The sequence below is a fragment of the Elephas maximus genome, chromosome 1 (assembly GCF_024166365.1).
Source record: "Elephas maximus indicus isolate mEleMax1 chromosome 1, mEleMax1 primary haplotype, whole genome shotgun sequence".
NCBI classification, from domain to species: domain Eukaryota; kingdom Metazoa; phylum Chordata; class Mammalia; order Proboscidea; family Elephantidae; genus Elephas; species Elephas maximus.
This window is the reverse complement of record NC_064819.1, coordinates 12,624,142-12,649,075: the sequence shown is the minus strand read 5'-3', so window position 1 is coordinate 12,649,075 and position 24,934 is coordinate 12,624,142. Positions and strand designations below refer to the sequence as shown.

The window sequence follows — 24,934 nt, the reverse complement described above, 5'->3', positions numbered from 1 at the left end:
AATGAGTAAACTAATAGAGTAATTTCTGATTGCAAAAGTCTCATGCCTTATCTGTCCTATTTGGGAAAACAAAGAAAGATTAGAGAATAACCATGGCATTTCCCTTTTATTCATGCTAACAACCTAAACAGGGTAAATGTGTATGCTTAAGGCAAAGAAAAATCATAATTAGTGAATAGTTACTGGAAAGGACTTTTAATGCCAGGTTAATAAGTTTGAGAGGTGCCTTGTCCAGGTAAGTATTAATATTGGATTAGGAGGAAGCTCCAATTTGGGGGAAATTTCTACTAGTTATCAGTAAAGTTGTGTCTCTGGGGGTGGATCACGACTACTTTCATGTCTGTATGTTGGCAGAATTCAGTTCCTTGCAGTTGTAGGACTGAGATCCCTGTTTTCTTGCTGGCTGTTGCCTGAGGGTCATTCCCATTTCTGGAGGTTGCCCACATTCCCCCATCTTCAAAGCCAGCAACAGTGGGTCAATTCTCTCAAGCTCAGCTCTCCCCTCCTCCTGTCTCATCCCCCTAACACACTCATGTGATTAGATTGGGCTCGCTCAGATAGTCCAGAAAAATCTTATCAGGATCCCCCCAAAAACCAAATCCATTGCCATCAAGTTTATTCTGACTCATAGGAACCCTATAGGAGAGAGTAGAAGTGCCCCGTAGGGTTTTCAAGGAGCGTCTGGTGGATTCAAACTGTTGACTTTTTGGTTAGTAGCCCGTAGTTCTTAACCACTACACCACCAGGGCTTCCACTCAAGTTCCAGCACCCTTAATTATATTTGCAAAGTCCTTTTTGCCATGTAAGGTAAGGTAACATATTCGCAGGTTCTGGGGATTAGGATGTGGACATCTTTGGGGGAGGGTGTGAATTATTCTGTCTGCTACATCGCCAGTGCCAGGAGCACTCACAAAGCAAACAGCACTGAGATGACAGAATCCAAATTTGCAAACATCTCATATCTACGTAGGATGGTCACATGGTACATCTCTCTCCCCCAAATGATATCAAATGTACTCTCTTTGACCAAGCTCACTGGCACAGGTGACTTTTTGACCAAACAACTTTTTCCTCTCAACATTCTTTTTCAAATTCATGGGAGTCATATAATGTGTCATGACTTCTCAATGCCTTCTGCCTTTTACTACTTATATATAGCTCAGTTTGACCACCTCATATGAATACACAGAGCTTCTTTAATCCCCTCCCAGCTTCTCTCATGTGGGCACACGCATCGTCTTTAGCCCTCTTATCTAGTCGCCTAAATTTTTATGATTGCCTCAAGGGGGAAGAAACATTCTTACTCTCTTCTTCTCCTTCTTCTTTGTTTCATTCACAAGCTATTCATTTCAAAGTGAAAGCAAATTTAGGAACAGCTTATTCACAAACTGAAGGTTAATTTCGCACATTTGGCTAATTCTAAATGTCAATGAGATTGAAAGAAAGAGAAACTCAAAAACCTTCCCTGCAAAAGTCAAAGCCGGGACAAGTATGATATGTCTGTATATCTGACCCCGTGCACTGAACTTTTTCCCTTTCATGTCACAGAACTCTGTTAGCACACCCTGTGCTTTGGCAGTTTGAAAGACTCTGCTGGATGCTTTATATTAATTTATTGAAATTTGCTAATTATTCCCTAAGCCTCTATTTCTAAAATGCAGCAGGATGAAATTAATGATTGCTCAGTATCTATTTTCTGGATGGATCTTAAAATCAGTACTCTGAGGTTTAAATAAGATGCTGACCAGAAGCATTACTCATTTTTTTTTTTTTTTTTTTACCACAAGTAAGTAGAAAAGGTTGCCTTAATTACTGTTCTTCTTTTTGTTCGGTGTTGTCAATTTTGACTCATGGTAGCCCCATTGGGTTTTCGTGGCTATAATCTTTATGGAAGCAGATCGCCAGTTCTTTTTCTCACAGAGCCGCTGGGTGGGTGGGTTCGAACAGCCAGTCTTTTGGTTAGCAGCTGAGCGCTTATCTATTTGTGCCACCAGGGCTCCTTATTTATTAGCACCAACCAAACCAACTACTACTGGAAAAAATTGAGATAAAGTCCACTCTTATCTTAGAACCTGGCCCAAAGTAGCCCAAACCACAAACAGGCACCGGATTATTACAGAGTCAGGGACAAATTTCTCACCACTAAATACAATGCCACTTCTACAACAGAAGTCAATGGGGAGGCTATTCACTGTAGTGCCGTTTACAATAGCTAAACTATGGGAACAACCCAAGTGTCAAACGATTTGGGGTGAGTTAAATAAATTAAGGGGCACCCACATAATGGAATGGTGGAGCCCTGGTGGCACAGTGGTTAAGAGCTCAGCTGCTAACCAAAAGGTCGGTTTGAATCCACCAGTCTAAAAAAATAATTTTTTTTTTTTTTTTAAGGGGGAAACCCTATAGGGACAGTTCTACTCTGTCATAGGATTACTATGAGTCAGAATCGACTCGCCGGCAACAGGTTTGTTTTTTGGCTTTTGTAATGGAATATCTTGCATCCCTTTAAAACTATGCTGTAGAATGATATTTAACCACATTGCGAATTTTCTTGCTACATTAAGTACAAAAAAGTTAGAAAACAGTACACATGATATTATCCAAATTGTGGAAAATGGCCTTTATAATTTTATACCAAGGATCCCTGGTGGTGCAACGGTTAAGTTCTAGGCTTCTAACCAAAGGGTCAGCAGTTTGAATCTACTCAGTGGCTTTGAGGGAGAAAAGGCCTGGTGATTTGCTCCTGTAAAGATTACAGCCTAGAGAACGCTATGGAGCAGTTCTACTCTGTCACATGGGGTTGCTATGAGTTGAAAATCGACTCCATGGCACCTAATGACAACACTACACCAACTCCTCACTTATTGACCATCTTATTCTCTGATATTTCACATTTACAACAATAGCAAAAAATCTACTATCTGACTATTTTGCACGTTAACAACGTACATCTGGCAGTAACAAACGCTGAGGTGCAAGGTGAGAATAACACTGGTCGTGGTGGTTAAGGTTACATGTCAACTTGTCTGGGCCATGATTCTCAGTGGTTTGGCAGTTATGTAATGATGTAATTTGGCAGTTATGTAATGATGCAATTTGGCAGTTATGTAATGACATAGTCATCTTCCATTTTGTGATCTTATGTGGTCATCCTCCATTTTTGCATAATACTGATTTTTGCATAACGACCTGGTCTTTGAAATCTAACCACGTTGATAAGTGAGGAGTGGGTATATGCCAATTATGGAAAATAACATACATATATTCATGGAAAAGTCTGGAACATATACATCAAAATATTGTCTGCATAATAATTTTTCTCAGTAGTAGAACTATAGATGATTTATATTTTCTACATATTCAGTAATGAATATGTATTGGTTTATAATCAGTAAAAGTTAATATTTTTTAAAGGTCACTGGGGAAAAATACGTCTAACTTATTTCATAGGAAATGTAGACTCTAAGAGATGGGAGGGTGAGTCTTGTGTTTGTCTAATCCTCACCTGCCTCTTGCCACCCATCTTTGCTTGAATACTACCAGGTCCAAAATCTTACACATGTGTGGTTTTAACATTTAGAAGAAACGTTTTCACCATTGACTTCATTTAATTCTCACAGTAACATCATGAAGTAGGTAAAGCAAGTAATAACCAGCTTTGCCTGGAAACAGGAGCACATTTGTAAACCTTGGTTTAGGCATGTTGCCTTTTCTAGAAATCCAGAGCAAAATTATCAGCTGAGTCCAGTCTACATGGGCTCTAAACCCCAAGGGAGAACCTTTTTCCCCATTAACTAGCTGACGGGTTACCTGTCTGGGTTCCCTGTGTGCTAGCCAGTGGGCTCCAGAAGGCAGTTGATGGGGAAGAAGCTGCAAAACGGCAATCTGCAGAGAAGACGAGGACTGACTCACCACTTTCCCGACATTCACGAGAGAGGTCAGGCTGCTTCTTCTTCCTCTTCCACCGCACTAGAAAGAATACCGTCACACCAACAATGACCAACGAAAGGGCGGTAATCCACAGGATGTCATCTTTCGGAGGTGGGTGTGTCTTAGGTGGCACTGGAGGTAGAAAAGACCACTAATTTTCAATCACCCAGTAAGGTTATTTATAAAAGGTTTGTCTTTGCTGCTGCTGTTCTCCATATTTACCTGCCTGCGTCTCCCCAGGGCTCTAAGGCCAGAGGAGCCTGAAATCCACAGTATAAGGCCATAGAAGGACCCAGTCTCAGGACCTCAGCAGCTATCTAGAGCCTAGCCAGTGCTTCTGGCCAAATTCCTGGGCTGAGTGGCTTTCCCTTCCCAGAGAATGGGATGATGCTGACTGTGACCTGGAAGAAGGGGGGTCAACCCAGGGCCTTGGTTCTGGAACCTGGGTAAGGTATCCACACCAAGGCTCTGATTATACAGTCATCTGTACAATGCCCTGCTTCCCCAGACCCATAGGGAGTCAGTCCCCACATCCTAAATTTTCCTTTGTAATGACTCTTCTGCTCACCATCATCTCAGGTCAGGCCCCGGACACCTCTCACTTGGACAAATGTAACAGCATCTTAACAGACCCCTCTAATCCCAGTTTTGTTTTGTTTTCTTCCCACTGATGTCACAATGGGCTTTCAGCATGTCTCTCACTACTAGAGAACTTTGATATCTCCTTATGCCCTGGGAAAACAGGTCAGAGTCGTCAAAGTCCTCCCTATCTCTCAGGACTTACTTCTAATTTTCCTAAGACTCCAAAGTGTCTAAGAAGGTGAAGAACAGGCCTTGGAGAACAACTTAGAACAGGGTGCCCCACTCTACAGATGTTTATGAGAATAGTTCTGGTAGTTAATCCCAAATTACAGGAAAATACATGCAGCTGAACTTCCATTAGCTTGGCTGCAGTTTGTGGATGCATGCCCTGTCCCTAGGACATTAAAAAAAGGAGTTGTTGGCCTTGCATGTCATATGCAACAACTTTTGAGTCTGTCTTAGCTTATCCCACCTGACCCCACTTGAAATTTTCATTGAAGGGGATATACTTGTTAATACTTGTTATACTGCTACTTTTGAACACCCAAAAGTGTGCCCTGACTCAGAGTATACCCTAACCCTCATCAACCCATAATTTAGGGACACAGAGATTCAAGTCCCATGTTCCTGAGGGAGCCAGAACTGAAACATTTCTGAAGATCATGTAGCTGGAGAGGTTCTGGAAATAGCTGACAAACAAGAATGGTGGTCCATGATGAGGCTACAGTGGTGACAAGCCCCTATTCATTTGTAGGCTATGGGAATTGTGGCAAAGGGCTCTAGGATACGATGCCATGTGTGGTAAAGTTGGTGGTTTCAAGAAGGTGCTGAACTTTGGGGACAGCTTGGGAGAGGCTTCTATCAAATCAAGAGAGGCTACAGTAAAAGCAACTAGGACAGGCTGGGTGGCCTTACCATTGACTGGACTCTCAGAGGCTGAGGTCTCTGTGAGAGGAAGGAAATCAGTACTAGGAGAGGGGATTGGCCCAGTTGAAGAGCTGGCTGGTGGGGACTGGCCCCAGGGACTCCCATTCTCATATGTTCATAGGTTGAGTTGCATGTGAACAACAAGACACTAGGAGAGAGGAGGCAAGCAAAGCCAAGGAACAGAGCAAGGGGTTGGGTGATGCCAGGAGGTGGGTAAACCAAGAGCTAGAGGAGGGACAAAGCAAGCAGGAGGGCAGATGGGCGGGAGGAGGTGTCAGAGTGAGAGCACAGAGTGCCTGTGTTCCAGGAGAAAATCTTGTGTAAGTTAATGCTCCTCAAAAGTGGCTTCTCAACAGTGGACATATACCTTCCAGGGCAAATCTGGGACTTTAAAATGGCAGGCTCCTATTACTCTTTTCCCCTGCTGGAATTATCCCACAGGACATTGTGTCTGAGCCTTTCCTTGCCACATGTGTGCTGATACCTGCCACCAGCTCCTGTGTCCATATCAGGTGTTGTTGTTGTTAGGTGCCATCGAGTCAGTTCCGACTCGTAGAGAACCTATCCACAACAGAACGAAACACTGCCCAGTCCTGCACCGTCCCCACAATTGTCCTTATGCTTGAGCCCATAGTTGCAGCCACTGTGTCAATCCACCTTGTTGAGGGTCTTCCTCTTTTTTGCTGACCCTCTACTTTACCAAGCAAGATGTCCTTTTCCAGAGACTGATCCCCTCTGATAACATGTCCAAAACATGTGAGACGTAGTCTCACCATTCTTGCTTCTAAGGAGCATTCTGGTTGCACTTGCTCCAAGACAGATTTGTTCGCTCTTTTGGCAGTCTATGGTATATAAAATATTCTTCACCAACACCATAATTCAAAGGCATCATTTCTTTGGTCTTCCTTATTCGTTGTCCAGATTTTGCATGCATATGAGGCAACCGAAAACATCATGGCTTGGGTCAGGCCCACCTTAGTCCTCAAGGTAACATCTTTGCTTTTCAACACTTAAGGAGATCTCTTGCAGCGCATTTGTCCAATGTAATGTGTCTTTTCATTTCTTGACAGCTGCTTCCATGGGTGTTGATTGTGGATCCAAATAAAATGAATCCTTGACAACCTCAATCTTTTCTCCATTTATCATGATGTTGCTTACTGGTCCAGTTGTGAGGATTTTTGTTTTCTTTTTTTTTTTTTTTATGTTGAGGTGTAATCCATACTGAAGGCTGTGGTCTTTCATCTTCATCTCTAAGTGCTTCAAGTCCTTTTCACTTTCAGCAAGCAAGGTTGTGTCATCTGCATAACCTAGGTTGTTAAGGAGTCTTTCTCCAATCCCGATGCCCCATTCTTTGTCATATAGTCCAGCTTCTCGGATTATTTGCTCAGTATACAGATTGAATAGGTATGGTGAAAGGATACAACCCTGACACAGACCTTTCCTCACTTTCAACCATGTGGTATCCCCTTGTTTTGCTTGAACAATTGCCTCTTGATCCATGTATAGATTCCTCATGAACACAATTAAGTGTTCTGGAAATGCCATTCTTTGTAATGTTGTCCACAATTTGTTATGATCCACACAGTCGAATGCCTTAGCACAGTCAGTAAAACACAGGCAAAAGTCTTTCTGATATTCTCTGCTTTCAGCCAGGACCCACCTGACATCAGCAATAATACTGCTGGTTCCATGTGCTCTTCTAATCCAGCTTGAATTTCTGGCAGTTCCCTGTTGATACACTGCTGTAGCTGCTTTTGAATGATCTTCAGCAAAATTTTGTTTGCATGGGATATTAATGATATTGCTCGATAATTCCCACATTTGGTTGGATCACCTTTCTTGGAATTAGGCATAAATATGGATCTCTTGCAGTTGGTTGGCCAGGTAGCTGTCTTCCAAATTTCTTGGCATATATGAGTGAGCACTTCCAGAGCTGCATCTGTTTGTTGAAACATCTCAATTGATATTCCATCAATCCCCGGAGCCTTGTTTTTTCGCCAATGCCTTCAGTGCAGCTTGGACTTCTTCCTTCAATACCATCGATTCCTGACCGTATGTTACCTCCTGATATGGCTGAATGTCGATCAAGCCTTTTTGTTATAGTGATGCTCTGTATTCCTTCCATCTTCTTTTGATGGTTCCTCCATTGTTTAAAAATTTCCCCGTAGAATCCTTCGCTATTGCAACTAGAGGCTTGAATTTTTTCCTCAGTCTTTCAGCTTGAGAAATGTGGAATACATTCTTCCCTTTTGGTTTTCTATCTCCAGGTCTTTGTACGTGTCATCATAATACTTTACTTTGTCTTCTCGAGCTGCCCTTTGAAATCTTCTGCTCGGCTCTTTTACTTTATAGTCTTTTCCTTTTTCTTTAGCTACTCGACGCTCAAGAGCAAGTTTCAGAGTCTCTTCTGACATCCGTTTAGGTCTTTTCTTTCTCTCCTGTCTTTTTAATGACTTCTTGCTTTCTTTATGTATGATGTCCTTCCAGAACTCATCTGGTCCTTGGTCATTAGTGTTCAACGCATCAAATCTCTTCCTGAGATGGTCTCTAAATTCAGGTGGGGTATACTCAAGGTCCTACTTTGGCTCTTGTGGACTTGTTCTGATTTTCTTCAGCTTCAACTTGAACTTACATGTGAGTAATTAATGGTCTGATCCGCGGTCAGCCCTGGCCTTGTTCTGACTGATGATATTGAGCTTTTCTATCATCTCTTTCCACAGATGTAGTTGATTTGAGTCCTGTGTATTCCATCTGGCAAGGTGCATGTGCATAGTCGTCATTTATGTTGGTTAAAAAAGGTACTTGCAATGAAGAAGTCATTCGTCTTGCAAGATTCAGTCACGCGATCTCCAGGATCGTTTCTATCACCAAGGCCATATTTTCCAACTACCGATCCTTCTTCGTTTCCACCTTTCGCATTCCAATCACCAGTAATTATGACTGCATCCTGATTGCAGTTCAGTCAATTTCAGACTGCAGAAGTTGGTAAAAATCTTCAATTTCTTCATCTTTGGCCTTAGTGGTTGGTGCATAAACTTGAATAATAGTTGTATTAACTGGTGTTCCTTGTAGGCATATGGATATTATCCTATCGCTGACAGCGCTGTACTTCAGGATAGATCTTGAGATGTTCTTTTTGATGATGAACGTAATGCCATTCCTCTTCAAGTTGTTATTCCTGGCATAGTAGACTATATGATTGTCCGATTCAAAATGACCAATACCAGTCCATTTCAGCCCACTAATGCCTAGGATATTGATCTTTATACATTCCATTTCATTTTTGATGATTTCCAATTCTCCTAGATTCATACTTCATACATTCCACGTTCTGATTATTAATGGATGTTTGCAGCTGTTTCTTCTCATTTTGAGTTGTGCCACATCAGCAAATCAAGGTCATGAAAGCTTGACTCCATCCACGTCATTAAGGTCGACTCTACTTTGAGGAGGCAGCTCTTCCCCAGTCACATTTTGAGTGCCTTTCAAACTGAGGGGCTCATCTTCTGGCACGGTATCAGACAATATTCCACTGCTATTCATAAGGTGTTCACTGGCTAGTTCTTTTCAGAAGTAGACGGCCAGGTCCTTCCTAGTCTTAGTCTGGAAGCTCAGCTGAAACCTGTCTGCCATGGGTGACCCTGCTGGTATTTGAATACCGGTGGCATAGCTTCCAGCATCACAGCAACACAGACACCCCCACAGTATAACAAACTGCCAGGTGCGTGGGGACCATAACAGAAACAGCTAGTCAGTTGTGGTCCTCTCACCCTCTGAGCCTGGACACTGTCTCTGAATTCTTCTGTTCAGAAAGCCACTGCCAGTTTGAGTATCTGTCATCTAAGACGCTCTTCTTTCTCCTCACCAAACTTAGTAAATGCACTTATTTCTTTTATGATCTTATGGGGTATAAGGTCCCACTTCCTTTAAGAAAACCTTCCCTGATTCTCAAGGATCTTGCCTGCCTCTGAATACCTATAAAACTGGTTATCAATCCCTCTTGTTTTAAATTTAGTTATATATATCCATGAGATACAATTTATATTCTAATTTAATCTTTTTAAAATCCAGTTTTCCATGTGTGTGCATCATGGCTTTCTGATTCTACCGGAAGGTCTTCAAGGGCAGAGACCATGTCTTAGACATCTTAGTTTTCGCCCCCACAACCAGCAATGTCTAAAATAACTGCAATATGTATATATGCTTGCATGCATGTATGATACGTGTGTGTGTTATTTTAATGAATGTAAGAATTACAGCCTGGAGGAAGTTGAATTTTATGACCTAAACTTCAGAGTCTTCTATCCAAAGGTAGCCCAAAAGATTGGGTCAGTTTCTGGGCTAAGATCATGCTTCCTAGAATGCAGTATAGGCTCATAGCCTCTTGGACCCTGCATCACTCAGTTCATGAAGCAGGAGATCTCCATCCGGGTCCTTCCTAATAGCATCATAAAATGGCCACATTGGAGGTGTCCTGGCAAGCGAGGGGCATTGTGGATGATCTGCCTTACTCATTTGTGTATAACACCTGATGAAATCAATGATCTCGGAAAGCAGCCTTACCTATATCGTAAGGCTTGGAGAAAAGACACATCTCCGAGACACAGAGGACACAGATGATGCTCCTATTGGTGGTATCATGAAAGCCTGAGTAAGACCAGCTGATGGAAACGTTGTATAGTTCTGTGATGTTGTCTTGAGATTTCTGCATGGTAGTAGAATACTTGATAGTTGAATTCTCAGTTGTTAGCAAAAAATACATCTCCTCAGGCTGTGGGTAACCTTGAATAGAAGAGCAGGTCAAATTTCTGTAAGACTTGCTTGAAGAATTAGAACCTTCCATTATTTCGGGTTGGCTGAAGTTAGCTGAAAGCAGAAGAGAGAGGGAGAAAAAAAATCAGTCTAAACTGGGATGTATCCAGAACAACAAATGACTAGATACCTGACGTGGCAATTCGTTGGGGGCATACCTGGCAACCCCAGGCTGCCCTGAAGTGTGGGCCTCAACTTGTGATGAGACCCACATCATGATCCTCACATTCACTTTTCAAGAATTGAGTTTTGGGTCATGCTCACTTCCTGCTTACCCAAACTAAGGAGGTGCCCTCTGAAAGACTGCAGGGCTGCAATTGAGTTACCAAAGATATATAAATGGGCCCACTCTTTCAGGGAGTGGAGCCTTTGGAATGAGAAGTGGTCTGACTCAAGACCTAAGTGTCCCATGGAGTATATTTTAGACTAAGAGCAGAAAGAGACTGAGGCTAAAGTCCCACCAGGAATTAACAGAGCCCATGGGGTTGGTATGCTCTGGGCCATGTCTTCCAGAAACTCAAGCATGATGGTGGTCACTGAGTGGATGTGATTTTGGATTTAGAAATTCGGAATACTGGTTTTCAAGTATGAGTATCAAGATGTATTCACCATGTGCTATAAGATAAAGGTCAAATTCAGCCAAATAGATGAGCCCCATAAATACAACACTTCTCTTAGTTTTGTACTTTATGTGGTGTATAGGAGATAAATTGCCACGGTGCTACCTACTTTAGCCTTATCCTTATCAATAATATCTGTGAAACCACAGGCTGGATGAGTTATAGTTTTTCCGAGACACATTAAAATAAATCTGTTAAAAAACAAAAGCTTATCTGTGTCTCACCCAAAACATACCACGTTCTATCAATGGCACCTGACCACAATTTTGAAAACATAGACTTGGCGCTTAGTTAAATATTCCAAAAACCCTGTAGCCTAGTTTGAATCACACAGGGCTGAAAGAGCAATTCCCCATTCTATTTGTGCTTCACTCTGTGGTTTCAGAATAGATGTTGATCTGCCTTTTCCACTTTTATCAAAAAGAAATCTGGAACCAGTAATCTGACACATAGAGAAATGGAAATTTACATTCACACAAAAACCTGTACACAAATGTTTACAGCAGCTTTATTCATAGAAAACTGGAAACAACCCAAATGTCCTTCAGTTGATGAGTGGATGAACAATAGACTGCTACTCAGCAATAAAAAGGAACAATCTTTTGATACATGGAATAAGTTGGATGAATCTCAATGGCATTATGTTGAATAAAAGGAGCCAGTCTTAAAAGGTTATATACCGTGTGACTCCATTTATGTGGCATTCTCAAAAAGACAAAACTATAGATTGAAAAACAGAGGTTAAAGGTACAGAGAGGGTGGGACTATACAGAGATAGCATGAGGGAGTTTTTTTTTAGTGTTCTGTATCTTGATTATGACGTTGGTTACATAAATATATACATCTGTTAAAATTCATACAGCTATAAATCAAAAGAAAAAAGTCAATATTTACTGTATGATAATTCAAAAAAAAATCTGTAGTGATATTTAAGCTTTTCAAGGCCTAGTGAAGCAGAGGAGAGGGTTTGTCAGTTTGTGGATTATTTGTTGCGTTATTTCCCTCTAACTACTGGGTTCATGGTTGGGGCAGCAAACAACTCATAAGCAACCTACAGGAGGTTGGAGGGAAAACCCAAATCAGTCAACTGCAATCCTTGCTAGGGGCTCCAGGCAAAGGTTTGTGGGTGAAAAATCTTAGACCAAAGGAGAAAATGGATATAAAAGAGATTTAAGGACTATATGGTTACATAAACTTAGTAATGATCAAATTAGCTGTGGTTTTTTACTTAGTCACATCATCTCTGTTCAGTTGACTCTATTTTGTCTCCAAAGCAGATTATTATTGATCCTTCAGAAGCAAACTATAAAAAGTACAAAGGACTTTCAGTTCCCTAGTCCTAGACCTTAAACTCTTTTCAAGTGGACTTCCCAGAAATGGTTCTTCTCTGCCTTCTCTCTACAGGTCCCTCCCAATATTTCTCTACTCTTACGCAGTCTCATCTGAGAAGATCAGGGATCTGAACACAACATTAGCCACTTACCAATCACTAACAGTTTAGTGGGCGGGAACATCTTGTGGCTGGGAACAAGGCCTTTAGGACCTTTATGATGGATGAAGCATTGATAATCGCCCTGGTCCTTGATTTCAACGTTGTGGAGACGCAGGGTCCAATTCTCCTCATCGAAGCTTATGTTGCGGTTCTTATACTTGGGATCAACATTGTCAAATTTCTCTTTGCCTTGGTATAGCTCATACACAACCAGCTTCTCCTGGTTCTGCCAAAATACTACCAGCTCATCCAGGCTTATGTTTTGAGAGTTTATGAATTGACACGGCAAATACGCAGTCTCGTTGAAATAAGTCTTTATGGCGGCAGCAGCACCTAAAAAGGGAAAAGTGGAAACTGGGAAAGGAGAAACAAGAGAGAAGAAAAAAGAAAGAAAAAAAACTCTTTTTTTTTTTTTTAATACAATACCCTGAAGCTGTCTTATCAGTAATGGTCCTGAAGACACGGCCATTTTGCTCTGGAACTGTGCATACATGCTGGAGGAGGTTTGTCCTGGCTCCACTGCTAGCTAAATGTGTGGCCTTGTGCAAATTGCAATCTCTTCGAGCCTCAGTTTCCTCACCTGTTTAATGAATAGGTGGACCAAATGTTCTAAGGACTTTTCCAGTACATAGTCTGTGAACTTAAGTTCCAGGACAGGAAAAACAGGCAGAGTTAGACAACTCATTGACCCACCTATTACCTCCTATAACATGAATACTGATTCTCATCACTGTAGCTGCTATAGACGCCATTACTTCTGTCACCATCACCGAAAGCCCTCCCCTCCCTTGGTCTCTCATTCCTTGGCCTGGTTATGGTGAAGAGGTTGTTAATGATGGCAATACATTCCATCCCCTTTTCATTACGCCTCATTAGTTGGGGGTCACATTGAGTTACATCTTTGAAATTCTAATAGTTTCCTTTACAGAGCTTTCCCCATGGCTACTAATCCCATGGCCAGATCTCCCAAGGATATAGAAAGATTTGGAAATGGCTCAAATAGCCAACCAAGGCCTTTATTCTCAGTGACCTCTCTAAACTCAATCTCTTTTAGGAATCAGAAAAAAAAGCTGGGGAAATATGATGGCTGTTTTGGGATTGTGGTGGCCAGAGAACATTTAAGGTGCATGAATGAAATGTTGGAAATGAAACAGAGATGGGGAGTTGCAGATGTACTTGTACTTCCCGCAGTATGCACTACCCCTGGAAATTTTTTACAACTTACAGGGAACATACTGGAAGAGTTTAGAAAAAAGCTTTGGTCCCAAAGGGCATGTTGGGGTTCATGTGAGGGCTTTGGGCTACCAAACTCCTTAGAAGTTAATTACAGGATTTGTGTAGATCTTTTCGGTGTCACGGAATTACCTGAGACTTGGACAAGAAATGGTGGTGGGTGAGAAGGGAAATGCTGTTTCTTAGTTAGTATGGAGTTAGACACCATCTAGGGGAAAGCGTCATCATTTGAGATTTCAATGAAACGATATTGACAACAAGTAAGAAAGGGGGGTGGGTTGGTGAAATAGTCAAGGGGAGTTTCACTTCAGGTGTTCTTTGGGAGGTGGGAGAAAATTAAAATGATCTGATCGATGGGTTTTTCTTCCAAGAGTGAGTGGAAATATAAATAACAGTGACATGCACTTGGCAAAATTGGGTTGCATGCAGACTGGCCCACTGAGAACACCAAAACAAGGGGGTCGGTGGCGGTCTGGAGCTCTAAGGGAAGAGGATTCCAGGCACCCATGAGAGTCGGCATAAGTTTGAGCCTCTGTCTACTGTAGACACTAGAATCCTGTGGGCAGTCCTGGCGGTGTAGTGGTTAAAGCACTCGTCTGCTAACCGAAAGTTTGGTGGTTCGAACCCACTAGCCGCTCCATGAGAGAAAGATGTATCAGTCTGCTTCTTCAAAGATTACAGCCTTGGAAACCCTATGGGGGCAATTCTACTCTGTCCTATAGGGTTGCTGTGAGTTGGAATCAACTCAAGGGCAACAGGTTAGAACCCTGTGAAACCCCTGAAAGTATAACATGCAGCATCTGTACAGCGTGAGTTACTATTTGGAGGGAGGATAGAAAATCTACCTGGGTACCAGGAACAGTGAAAGAAGGACATAACAAGGATTTACCTGTACTTAGTAATAATCTTCAAGGCCAACTGAGACTCCTGCTACTGTTTTGCTAAGCCCTTGGTAATAATGTAAGAGTACCCTACTCTAAAAGCTTCTAGCAGCTTTCATTTCAGACGTTTACTCTGGTTGTATCACTATTTGTCATATGCTCTAGGGCAAATGACCTTATGGAGAAACCAAATGCAACAGTGAAAAATTCTGCCAGTTGACAGTTAATTGTGCCTCTTGGAAGTGACTTCACCTTTGGCTTCTTCATTTGTGGTTGTTTTTCTCTGCAGAGCCTGATAGCGCTTTCTTTCCTTCCCACCCACTCTCCATTAACAGACCTCTCCAACCTCTCTGACCCAGGGTCCTTCTCGAAAAGATTACAAGGGCTTTCTCTGCCACTCATGTAACTGGTCCCCTCCTTACCTACCAATTGAAGGTTTGGCCTGTGGCTTAACAGCGTTAAGATCACTTGGGCAGTGGTTAGAAAGGCGGAATCTCCAGTCCCACCCTAGACCTACTGCATCAGAATCTGCATTTTGACAAGAGCTTCAGGTACACATTCGAATTTGAGAAGTGTTGCTGTACAGGATCTCTGCCACTGTCTCCAAAGTGGGGCAGAGAAGGAAACATTTGTTTCTTTCCATGCTCAGCTGCTAACTAAAAGGTTGGAGGTTCAAGTTCATTAGGAGGCACCTTGGAAGAAAGGCCTGGTGATCTACTTCTGAAAATCAGCCATTGAAAACTCTATGGAGCACAATTCTACTCTACAGACATGGGGTCACCATGAGCTGAAGATGATTCGATGGCAACTGGGTTATGCCTCCCAAGCCACTTCTCCTAACACTAGGGCGGAAGTCACTCTGAAGGCCATTCTCAGTGGAACTGAAAGTATTTCACAATTTACACTCTGCAGCTCCCCACCAACCACTGGTTTCCATGACATCCCTCAGAGGTAGGCACAGGGGATCCTGCTAATCCCCTCTCTGATCACATGGGAGAAGACAGAGCTCAAAGTCTGTTCTCCCTGAGTGGTTTCAGGCCTCTCCTGTTGTAACCCTAGACCACTTGTGAGTAAGCACTGAGAATCTTCCCCTTCCCCAGCATTTGGTAAGAGAAATGGCCCGCGCCTCATTACGATGGGATACTGCAATGATGTCAAGAGCTAGACACTGCCCTAATCAGCTGTTTCAAATATACTTGAGAACTTCCCCAGCAATATACTATTTGAATGCAACACAAAGACTATAGTCTGCTAAACCTGGGAGGTTTCTGACTCCATCTGGGACTTCAGCCATCCTTGGCACTATCCCAGATGTATGTCTTACATATTCAGTGACCGTCTTCTCCTCATGTTACTATTTTTGCCCATGAATTTTCCTTGTTTTACTAAACTTCCTTCAAATCTTTATTGGGCCCTCTCAAAGCCTTATTTCATTACAATAAATTCTTCTTTGTCTTCAACCTCTTCATCAGATGTTTCCTCCAAGGATGTGCATTTATTGAAATCTGTCCTTACGCAAAGGAAGCCACCTGCCCTCCAGCTGCTGCTTGTTTTATCAACTTCATGGGGCTCTTGAGAAACACCCTGTCTCTTTGGAGGTGTCCCCCTCTCTCATTGCTGTTAGGTACTAATCATGTGTCACTACCCCCTTGTTCACTGAGGATATTAATAGTAGACACATGGTCTTTCTTTCCAACCAACTCTTGTCATCAATTTGGGTGACTTCATCGTGCATGAGCCCACTAACAGCCTGGCCTCAAAATTCCTTGACCTTTTCAACTCCAAAAATCTTTACCCACATGCTATTTCAGCAGCCCAGTTCCCATGATGTAACTCTGAACCTCATCACCAAGAACAACTCTTCCCCTAGAATCTTAAACCCCAACATGCCTATCTCTGACCACAACCTCCTACTCCTCTAGGTTTCACTCTTGCTTACTCCCCTACTTCTTCTACTTCATCGAGAATTCACCTATATCCAGTCTAGACCGTTATAATGCAGCAGTTTCCAATAGAGGTCTCTGGCTACTGAGCACTTGAAACGCAGCTAGTATGAGGAACTGAATTTTAGATTTTATATAATCTTAATTAATTTAAATTTAAATAGCCACATGTGGCTACTGGCTATGGCTGTGGACAATGCAGCAATAGTATATCTTTTTAATTATTCTCTTGCCAGCAACGTCAACAAAACCTTTGTCTGTCTGTCCTCATCCTGAGGACGTTCTACTTTTGATTAACTGTTCTTATAACTGAATGCTTGAGCACTCTTGGAGGAAATTATTCAATTGTTCAGACTGATGACATCACAAATTTGTAGCCTCCAATCTCACTTCACTTGACCTCAGTGCTGGTTGTTATTTCCACGTCCTCCTTTCCGCCCTCGTCCTTCCTCACCGCAGTTATTTCAAATGCATCCCCCTTATTACTGCTTTTAGTTTCTCTTTCCCTTAAATTGTGATTACTGTCTCTACTCCCACCCTTCCATCCCCGCCTCTCTACTGAAAATGCCCAGGCAAATGATGTCAGGGATGTCCCATCATGGCCACACCCAGAGCTTTTTTCAAACTTCATCTTCCTTGATCACTCTTGAATATAACACTTTTGACCATCTCTCCTTCTTGAAACTCTGTTTTTTCCCAATCTCTGGCCTCCTGGTGGTTTTCTCTGACCACTCCTTAGATGTTGATTATTTCAAGTGCCTGTTCTTAGTCCTCTCCTCACTTTCCATAGACTCGCTGGTGCTTCTCCTCTATCCCCATAGATCTGACTACCAAGTAAAAAAAAATAAGCTAATAATTCACAGATGCTTATCTCCAGCCCAAAACTTTCCCTAAAGTTCTGGACACCCACATCCAACTGTCCACTGGATGCTTCCATCTAGATATGCAACAGATACTCTTTTCCTCCCCTTTAAACTTTCTTCTCCTCTCTCTCAAAGAATGGCTCCCCACACACTGCTGTCAGTAGTAATCATTTGAATCATTGTTAGAAACTACCCAAGACAGGGTCTGCACAGGTATGGCAGAGGAGACTTAGAAATACTACAATCAGAGATGAATTCTAATATGTTAAGAGAAGAGGAGAGGGAGTTAGTAGGCAGCAAATAAAATGGGCAATGAGAGGGAAAAAAATGCATTTATCTAGAGACTCCAGGTACAATATGTTTTAGGTTAATAAAAGGGGATGCTCTGTTATAGGGTAGAGATAGTTATCCAAGAGTTTTCATGGCCTGGATCTTTCCATTAAGACTATCTGTGCTTTGATTTCATGTTCATCATGCATCCATATATATATGGTATATACAATGATGTATGTTTATATATTATAGATATGTCGTTGTTGTTATTAGGTGGTGTTGTGCTGATTTTAGACTCATAATAACTCCATAATACAGAGTAAAATTGCCCAATAAATTTTCCTAGGCTGTAATCTTTATGGGAGCAGGTCGCCAGAAGCCACTGAGTGGGTTCGAACCACCAACCTTTCAGTTAGCAGCCAAGTGCTTAACCATTACATCAACAGGGCTCCTAATGAGGCTTCAAATTGGTTATAATTACTTTTAAATAAAATGTAAAAGCAGATATTAGCACCAGAGTTTGTGGACACGCATACTACCAGATGAAGAAATATAAATTAGATATAATAACCCTGTGAATAAGTAAATATAAATGGACTAATTTTATTATATACCAACAAGTCAGGGTACAAATATATATAGATCAAAAGTAAAAGGTTGAGTAAAGAAGATACATTGGTTATATCAAGTACAAGGAAAGCAGGGCTAACGTATGTGTGATGGGTTAAAATTTGAAAACAAAAATGAACTTATGATAAAATTATAAAATGTAAAAAATGCAAAACCATCAGAATAACCAAACATACAAAGAAAAAATGGATAATGGGAATGAAATTTAATTTTATAGAAATAATCCAGCTAGTAAATGAAAGAAATGATTGAAAAATAACATCATTTCACAACCCTAATCAATTAAGCGATCTGGACATTGAACATCAATGGCTGCTCATATTACAAAAGAGGGACAACCAGACACTGTGCTTCCTGATGGAAGAACACAGTTCCTCCAATGAAAGGATCATTAAGCAATATATTGGGGTTCTAAGCCGTCTCTCTGTATCTGTGTTATAATTACAATAACATAATTTTTTAAAAGACAAAAACTGTTACATTTTCAGGGAGAAATTGACAAAAACTGTCATAGAAGGAGCCCATATCGATCTGAAAAATACAATTAAGGACCCAAAGAGAAGCTTTGGGTCAATAAGGTATTATAAGTTCATGCTTTAAGCCACCTCTTCTACATCAACCACATAGCAACAATGGATAAAACACACAAAAAAGGGAAAAATTAAAGGACACCACTGAGCTTAAAAGCATGATAAACTTGACTGTGAATAAGAAATAAATACAACAACAAGCAGTGAACAGAGGTTGAAGCCTTGCATCCCCTGGCCTCTGGGTCTGAAAGCAGCAGAGATAGTCAGAGGCTCAGCTCTAGCACGCGGATGAGAATAAAAAGTGTTCCCTGCAAGGTATGGGAAAAGAATAAAACACAATGCCAAGAATCAGGGGCTGGGATATGGCTCTTCCATTAGTGAAAAAACGGTGGGAAAAACAAAACAAAACAATGAAACAAAAATTGCTAACTTCTGCCTTGCACCACCAAAACAAAACAAAGCAAAACAAAAACCCTATTGCTGTTGAGTCGATTTGGACTCATGGCAAATGACGCCATATGTAACAGTGTAGAACTGCTCCATAGGGTTTTCTCGGCTGTAATCTTTAAAGAAGGAGATAAGCAGATCACCAGACCTTTCTCCTATGTGCCACTGGGTGGTTTCTAACTGTCAACCTTTAGGTTAATAAAAATAGTACAGCGTAAATCAATTGTACCACGCAGGGGCCTTCCCTGAGCTACTGGTTATATGAAATTGCTTGCCTGGAGAGCAGGAGGACACCATCATAGCCCAGTGACCAGAAGCAAGTCAAAGTACCCACTAGGTTGGTGACCACATCTACCACATACATATATCACCATGGGACTGGAGCCTGAATCACTAGAATAAGATCTACTTCTGATCTGGGCCTAAGTGGAGGCACCCACAAAACTACCAGACAGGGAGAAGAGAAAAAGGGGGTAGAGAGGGCTCCCATTGAAATGAGCCTGCACAACAAAATCCTAGGCACATGAAAACCAGGCAAAAAAATCAATAAATTACAGATAAATTTAGTCCAGAAAAAAGATTTTAAAATAAGTATACCTAAAAAAAAAAAAAAAGTATAGTTAGGATCCTCAAAAAGACATTGGAAGAAGCAGCTTATTAAAAACATCAAAAAATTATAAAATAATAGTAGGGAAAATGAAACTATAATGTGTTAAAAATTTTGGAAATTAAAAATAGTGATTATAAACCCAAATAGGTAGAATACAACCTAGGTTGAACACAGTTAAAGAGAGAATTACGAATTGGAAGATGACACTGAGAAATTCACCCAGAAGGCAGCACAGAGAGAGAAAGATAAAAACGTGGAAGAACAGATTTAGACTCACGAAGAATTAGTCCGAGAAGCTCTAGTAATTTCTAGAAAAAGAGAATGGAGGGAATGATGAATCAGTAATATTTAAAGAGATAATGGCTGAAAAAAAAACTCCAAAACTGAAGAAATACATGAGTCCGCAGATCAAAAATTCATTCTAAGTACTAAGCAAAATAAATGAAAATAAATCTATACCTAGAAAAATTGTAAGCATGACGTATTAAAGAAATTTTTTTTTCTACTTAGTGACTGTGTTCCACTAAATTAACTTGTCTGATAGCCCATTCTCTTTCTCCTAATAATCAACTAATCTGGGGGTAGATACTCCCTCCTGGGTACCATACATGAATTTCAAAAGACCCTGGAACAGAGGCTTAACAAAAATGAGCGGCTCCAATGGGAGAGCTATCAGGGTCTGTGACAATTCCTTATGAACAATAGGTCTGAACTGTATATTCACCTCCGGGTGATGATTCTGGTGACCACTATCAACAGCTGTAGGAAATGGGAACCAAAAGTTACCATATAAACAACACTTATGCAAACCACCCCTGGGGGGACCTGCAGAAATCTGAGGGAAAACATCAGACCATTCCACAGGAAGTGGTTGAGCCAATTTTACGTAAATCTTAAGGCGAAAAAAATTCTCCAGGATTATTGAATGTCCATTAATTGAACCAGAAATATTGTTCAAGAGAAATGAGAAGCTCCAAGACTCAGAGGACATTCTGACAAAAAGAGAACAACTATCAAAAGTCAAACTGGATACAGCTGCTAACCAAGAGGTTGGCAGTTTGAACCCATCAGGTGCTCCTTGGAAACTCTATGGGGCAGTTCTACCCTGTCCTATAGGGTCACTATGAGTTGGAATCGACTCAACGGCAGTGGGTTTGGTTTGTTTTTTTTCTGATGCGTGAGCTACTGATTTCCCAAGAACCACTCTTTGGCTTTAGTCTTCAAGTGTTAAGGAGAAGCCAGAAGAGCAGCAAACCAAGCTTGACAATTAGAGGTGCCTCTGCAAGTGGCAGGTCCCTGGGTGGTGCAAATTGTTTGTGTTGAACTACTAACCTAGAGGTTGGAGGTTCAAACCCACCCAGCAGCACAGGGAAAAACAGGCCTGGTGAACTGCTTCCACAAATATTACAGACAAGAAAACCCTATGGAGCAATTCTATTCTGTAACACATGAGAGTGCCATGAGTCAGAATTGACTCAACGACAACGGGTTTTTTTTTTTCCCTGCAAGTGGCTTCAGAAAAACTCCTTCAGCTTTGTAAATACAAAGCACGATTGTCACCTAATTCTGCAAGGCCCCTCTTCAGTCTTCAACTCTTATCCAATTTTAGCCTCAAGAGTAGGGGCAGCTAGTACCCTAATTCCATGACTAGGTGAGAACACAAAAGATATGGGGGTGCAGGGAAGGGAAAACAGGCTTGTTTCACTCTACTGTTGGTCTCTGCCATCATATGAATTTTTCAGCGCTGCATTTTTACTGTGGATTAACCGAGCCAATTGCATCTCCTTTCTCCCTTTCGATGCCTGTTCTGTGACCAGTTCGCTATTCACCAGCCTGGTAAGCAGAGGTGTGCTCTAAGAAAGACGGGTAAAACTCAGACTGGTTTCTTTAATTCTCTAATAAGAGAATCAAGCCTCTGTGTGTGTGTGTTTAATAGTGTGTAATATTTTTCTATTCAAATGTCACCATTTTCCTATTGCGCTTTTAATTTTTACTGCCCAAAATATAATCACTTATTCTCTTATCACCATAGAACATAACCCATTACCAGTTGGGGGAGTTATTTTCAAGGTTTCAATCTTGATAACTCTCTTTGTAGGAGCTAAGAGCTTTCCAAGCAGAGTTTCAAAGATAAGACAAGGGCAAAAGTGACACCTGGACTCAGTTTTGGCAGAGTTTCTTGGCTTTGCTTTCTCACTTTCTGTCTGCAAAATCAGGGTGTTAGGAGGAAGTGGTGTCTCAGTTCAGTCTTTTCTGAAAATTTGTGTTCAGTGCATTTTTCCCTTCTTTCCCAGGTCCCAGCAGCTGGGCTGGTCATGTGATGGGAAGGGCTGGGGCCCAAGCTTTAGGGACAGCTGAGGTGCTGGCTACAGGAAAGGCAGAGGGCATGCTGTTGCGGAGCTTGTGAAAATGGATAAGGCGGAAGCAATGTTACCCACGGAAGCCACTCAGGTCCCCAAAGGAGAAATCCTACCACTTATGGGTGGTTCACTAGCAAGAGTTAGGAGATGCAGCATAATGTTAAGTGACCAAAAATAAACAAACCCATTGCCTTCGAGTCGATTCCGACTCACAGAGACCCTATATGGACAGAGTAGCACTCTGTCCCCATAGGGTTCCCAACGAGCTGTTGATGCATTCAAACTACCAAACTTTTGGTTAGCAACTGAACTCTTAACAACTGCACCACCAGAAAACCAAACCTATTGCCATCAAGTCGATTCCAACTCCTAGTGACCCTAAAGGACACAGTAGAACTGCCCCATAGGGTTTCCAAGGAACAGCTAGTGGTTTCAAACTCTTGGTTAGCAGCCAAGCTCTTAACCGCTGCGCCATCAGGGCTCCAAAATGGTAATGGTTGGCAGAGCTTCAATTCACACCCAACAGAGTGGACTCAGTATCCCTTTATGGTGCTGATCTTGGACAAATTACTTACCTGTTCTTGGCTTTAGTTTCCACATATGTAAATGGGGATAACAACGAGATCTAAATCATTGTTAAAAGTGATTAACAATGAGTTCATCACTTTGAACAGACCTACTGTGATGTTTCAATGAGTTAATATTTATAAAGTGCTTAGAAAAGAACCTGGCACAGGGTAAGTGCTACATATGTATTTGTCAAATAAAATTGGAAGCCACAAGGGAAGGAGGTCCTGCTGGATAATGTTCCCTAGGGTCTTGTCTCTCCTCTCTCTCTGTGTTTCTCTCACACACACCTTCCATGTCCCCAAGAACTAAAGTGGCAGATCATCAGCCCTGGGAGGTGGAAGCTGCTGTTGCCACCTAAATCGATGAAGCGATCAGTTAACACATCTATAGACCTCACGCTCATAGACTCAAAAAGTTCCTAGGTGCTAAGCAGAAAACAGAAAGCGCGAAAGGCCTGTCACAGCCACCACTGGTACGAGGGAGCGTCTCTCCCTGTTACCCTGGCTCCTCATTACCCATGGCTGGGTTGGGAACAAAGGCCAAGGGCCTGGTTGTGGTGACCAGGAGGAGGCCGCTGTGTAGCTGGCCTGGTTAGTTGGGGGTGGCCTGAGCACTGCTGTAGCTGCACCGCAGGCTCAGCTGAGCCTCCCCGTCTGCTCTCACCATGGCTGGATGGCTTCCCTCTCCATGCTGACGCTGAGAAAATGAGCAACAAGAAGGGGCAGGCCAGGAGAAACTGAAAGTCACAGAGTCACAGGATGCACGGCAGGGACCTTGGCCAACCCCATTTTACAGATGATGAAACTGAAACCCAGAGAGGCACAGCTAACAGGGATGGTCCAAGTTTTGTGGGGCCTGAAGCTTATAAAACTTGGGAGGGGGGCCTTTTAGAAAAAGAACACAAAATTACAAATACAAAAGGCCTGTAGCTACTACCCCACCACCCAACAGGAGGAGAAGGTAATAGAGAGAAAGTTGCAGTGGAAAGGGACATGGGTCTTAACTCACTGTGGTTAAAATATTTTACTTATGTAAATTTTGTCAAAACACAGGACGTGTGACTACTCTGTGAGCGCCGACCATGCGGTCTTGGAAGGGGCTCTGAAAAGGGCTTGTGCAATGAGAGGCCCTGAGGCTTCAGCTTCACTAGCTTCACGGTGCAACTAACTGCTGATGAAACTAGCCACTGAAGTAGGAAGTAGCAGAGCTGCAGCTGTGGCCTGAGGGGGTGGACTGGGAGAGGAGAGTGGAGGGGGAGAGGGAAGGCAGAGAACAGGCAGATCAATGCTCCCTAGTAGAAGGAGACCTTTGGAAAGTCTACCAGCTATTCCTAAGGGCCTGAGAATGCCAGAGATGGGGATAGAGAAGACCAGAATGGAGTATGTGTGGAGCAAAAGCATCAAGCTCCAGTGGTGTTGGTCTGGCTCCCTGGGCACTGCCGGATGGTCCAGTCCACCCTGCTCTGTGCATCTAGGACCACGGGTGTGAGATGGCAAAGGAAAAGGATGCACACAAGCAGCAGGGCCTTAACCCCAGGCTGGCCCTGCCTGCCACCAGCTGAGACACCTAGACTCAATCACTACACTTTCTTCTTCTCCAGGAAAGCCTTTTTTGCATGTGGTATTGTGCAACCCTGGGTAGAAAGTAAGTAAAATCTACCAAGTCTCATGCCCAGACTTGCAGTGTTCAGCCTCATCAGGAGTTAGCAGAAGGATCCTACATCTTTACAAAGTCAGAGGGTTCTTACCAGAGAGCAGGAGGGCCATCACAAAGAGAATGCTTTTCAGTCCCATAGTGCTGGAGTTGAGAAAGAAAAGATAAAACTTGATTAGAAAACAAAGCTGAAAACCAGTCTTCACCAAAACATGACAAGTGGAGTTTGGGGTACGGGCTCATGAGCGTTGCAGAAACAATCCTACGCGTTCACCAAAACCATTTCCTTTCCTCCTAGCTCCACAGTGAGGCCATACTTCCCAGCTACCCCTGAAGTTAGGAGGCCATGTGACTGCATTCCAGCCAATGCATGCATGGGTAGAAGGGGAGGATGCTACCTCTAGATCTGGCCCCTAACACCTCCCTTCTCTTTCCTCCCTCTCCTGTTTCTTGGATGCAGAGGACTCAGAGGAGGAGTCCAAGGACCTAGAAGATGGCAAAGCTGCTCTATGGGGGGACCTGTTCACTGACTAAAACAGACCCCGCCTCCACCCCTACTGATCCACACTTGACTGTGG

General features: G+C 42.3%; 1 protein-coding gene across 6 annotated transcripts in view; it reads right to left on the bottom strand.

Moving 5' to 3' along the window:
• CD86 (CD86 molecule) overlaps positions 1-24,934 on the bottom strand; it is a 121,477-nt gene that overhangs the window by 14,875 nt on the left and 81,668 nt on the right. For 4 of the 6 annotated variants that reach the window (XM_049877878.1, XM_049877869.1, XM_049877851.1 and 1 more), the window contains exons 2-5: positions 24,451-24,500; positions 12,355-12,717; positions 10,003-10,305; positions 3,913-4,062 (exon numbers count right to left, since the gene is read on the bottom strand). In XM_049877878.1, the coding sequence (XP_049733835.1) occupies positions 3,913-4,062; positions 10,003-10,305; positions 12,355-12,717; positions 24,451-24,496 (862 nt within the window). In that variant the 5' untranslated portion in view covers positions 24,497-24,500. The remainder of the gene's footprint in view (positions 1-3,912; positions 4,063-10,002; positions 10,306-12,354; positions 12,718-24,450; positions 24,501-24,934) is intronic. The other 2 variants (XM_049877887.1, XM_049877862.1) reach the window with 1 other exon arrangement.